Source organism: Gadus macrocephalus, chromosome 3 (assembly GCF_031168955.1).
Source record: "Gadus macrocephalus chromosome 3, ASM3116895v1".
Lineage (NCBI taxonomy): Eukaryota > Metazoa > Chordata > Actinopteri > Gadiformes > Gadidae > Gadus > Gadus macrocephalus.
Window position 1 is genome coordinate 25579453 of NC_082384.1, and position 3270 is coordinate 25582722.

A 3270-nucleotide genomic window follows, 5' to 3' on the forward strand; every position below is an offset into this window, starting at 1 on the left:
GAGGTGGAGGAGGAGGAGGAGGAGGAGGAGGAGGAGGTGGAGGAGGAGGAGGGGGAGGAGGAGCGGTGAGGAGGAGGAGGTGGAGGAGGAGGAGCGGTGAGGAGGAGGAGGAGGTGGAGGAGGGGGAGGGGGAGGAGGAGGTGGAGGAGGAGAGGTGGAGGAGGAGGAGGAGGAGGAGGAGGAGCGGTGAGGAGGAGGAGGTGGAGCAGTGAGGTGGAGGAGGAGGAGCGGTGAGGAAGAGGAGCGGTGGTTACGGTGCGGGGGGACCGTTAGAGGCGAAGGGAGCAAATCACCTCATCCTGAGTTACTGGCCTCCTGTGACCCAGAGAGAGAGAGAGAGAGAGAGAAGGATATCGAAGGGAGAGGGGGAGGGAAGGAAGAGAGGGGAGAGAGAAAGAGAGAAGAGAGAAGAGGGAGAGAAGGGAGAGAGGAGAGGAGGTGGAGAGAGTTGAGAGGGGAGAGAGAGAGAGGGGGAGAGAGAGGGGAGAGAGAGAGGAGAGGGGATGGAAGAGAGGGGAGAAGAGAGATAGGAGAGAGGGGAGAGATGAAAGAGAAGGGAGAGAGCAGGAGAGAGACTCAACAAGGGTGTCCATGGTGTGCCTCCTGTTCTCCAGCCCAGCTGTGAGCCAACCTGCCTGTTATCTCACAGATTGTTGGGCTGGAAACAATAAACACTATTTAGTTTTCTCCCCTCCTCCAGCGTCTGTCAGCAGCAGTATGAAGTAAAGCGGGTTGACTGGCGACATTTTGTTTTGAATCCACCTAGAAAATATATGTTCTGAGCACATTTATTGAGAATTTCAAAATACAAAATTTGAAATGGGCGTCAGCAGGTACTGCAGATTATTACGCTTATTAAAGGGGTTATATAATACCACCAGGTGTGAGTGTGGTCGGCCATTGCAAGCGGTTTGAATATCTGCCTTTCCCTGTGCCCTAGTGACATTAGTGGGCGACTCCACCTAGATGTATGTTGGATAGGTCCAGCAACGTTCGCTACGGTCCTCTGGGTCGGCTGGCAGACTGATCTATCCAGCGTACTTCAAGTAGGACACGCCCACTAAAACACAAAAACGGCTTGTAATGGTGGCCCTTTATTAAATACATGGGATATCATGATTATGTACACAGTGAAGCGATGTGCGCGGTGGAATGGAAGCGTGACTGAGCCAGACGGTTTGTCTGCTGCAGGGAGAGAGAGGAGGATCAGGAGATGGCCGAGTTCCTGAGGAAGAAGCTGAGGCCGCTGGAAAACAAGCTCAAAGTGACGCAGAGTAAGCTGCAAGGAGGTCACAAGAGAGAAGACTGGAGAGAACACACACACCACTACACTACACTGCTAATACACGTACACACAAGCACACACACCAACACACCACACTGCTAATATACATACAAACACACACACACACCACTACACTACACTGCTAATACACGTACACACAAGCACACACACCACTACACTACACTGCTAATATACATACACAAACACACACACCAACACACCACTACACTACACTGCTAATATACATACACAAACACACACACCAACACACCACTACACTACACTGCTAATATACATACACACACACACCACTACACTCCTAATATACACATGCACACACACACACACACACACGTTAAGAACTACACATTTGCTAACCGAAAATTAAGTTTTATTTAGTATTTTTTTTGATATAAAATCAGTATGATGACATCCGTGAGTCAATAATTAAACCCTCGTCTTCCTCCTCTTCGTCCGAAGCCCCCCCCAAGCCCCACCAGAGACTGGAGCCGCCGCCCAACAAGCCCTTCATCACCAAGTCGGGCGGAGCCATCCTCAGGGACTGCTGCGGCAACGCCCAGTGCGCCGTCATGTGATCCTCCCCTCCGCCCCCCTCCCCCCCTCCATCAAACAGCCCCCCCCCCTCCTCCCCGCGGACCCCGAGGAATGGGGGGGGGGGGGGGATCAGGTTATGAATGAGTGAATGCTGAGTATGAATGCTATGCGTGGATTGCGCTCACACGTTTATGCACAAATCACATTACGGTTCAGTTGAGGGGAGATCGCATCTCCAGTCAGCCTGAGGGGAGACATCACATCGAGGGGGGGGGGGGGGGGGGGGTTCAGCAGACCGTAGACACCGCGTGGGCGAGATTCAGGCCAGGGTTTGAGACATCTGGGTCAGGTTAGACTTTCGAAGAGATGGAGACGGAGACGCAGCGCCCACAGAGGTAGCCCGCTCAGACGGCCCCGTCTGTTGTGAGGGTACTGCTGAGACGGCCCCCTGGGGGGCGACGATAGGAGGTCACCACAGGAGGCCCAACAGAAAGCACAATGCATGTCCAAGTGTCAACTTTACCAGACCACTAGAAAAATATCATTTTGTAATTCTCCTCATTGTGGATATTAACGGGTACTAATGCTTCCATGTAACACCGGTAAAGACCTCGGACAGTTAAGCCTTTACGTTGCATCTATTTGGTGGGGTGTCATCTATGAGCCAATCAGATACGAGGACACTGGGTTAAACCCGACAACCCGTCTGATGATTGGAGGAGCCCGGTCCCATCAGGGGAAAGCATCCCACCGTGTCTCGCTACCCTTTAGTTCAGAAGATGATCTCTTCATAATTTACGAGCAGTGCTAACATTTAAGCTTTCTAAAAACACATTCAATGCAAATTCCCATTAACCATAGTATAGTGGCTAATCACTGAATTATGATGAATTAACATCAGTATCACTTGTAGTAATCAGTTTCAGGGTCATTCGGGATGTGTAGATAGATATAAGATCCGTTTATCAGCATTTGTAACGTCGATCTGACTCATTCTCCTCTATGAATGTCACTGTATCGCTGGCAATACAAGTACCCGACACCTCAGCGTCACAAATGACCCCACTACTGCAGAAGCATTCCACACATCCATATTAGCAACAGTCACTTTCATGTGGTTACTATTAGTATTTACTCTAGCAATGGACGGTCAGAGTGAATGCAGCTCTTGTAAATGCCTCAGTTACGCTCAGACCAAGTGTATTTAATGACTCTTGTGGACAACTTTACCTTTAATTTCCTCCTGATATTACTTAGCAATTAGCAGTAGTGACATTAAAAGGTACCATGTTATATATTACAGTATACATATGCAGAACGGATAAATTGTATATAGATGTTTCAATAAAAAGGCATCTTTCAAGAAAACCCGGCTCGTCTCTTCCTCCATTCCGAAACACGACAAACAAACAGAAGTCCAGAACAGCGGA

The 3270-nt window shown here is 49.7% G+C and overlaps 1 protein-coding gene across 1 annotated transcript in view; it reads left to right on the forward strand.

The window, feature by feature from the left end:
- Window positions 1-3208, forward strand: part of LOC132454203 (uncharacterized) — a 16235-nt gene extending 13027 nt beyond the window's left edge. The window contains exons 9-10 of the mRNA XM_060047423.1: window positions 1170-1274; window positions 1766-3208. Of these exons, the coding sequence (XP_059903406.1) occupies window positions 1170-1274; window positions 1766-1881 (221 nt within the window). The 3' untranslated portion in view covers window positions 1882-3208. The remainder of the gene's footprint in view (window positions 1-1169; window positions 1275-1765) is intronic.
- The last annotated feature ends 62 nt before the right edge of the window (window positions 3209-3270 follow it).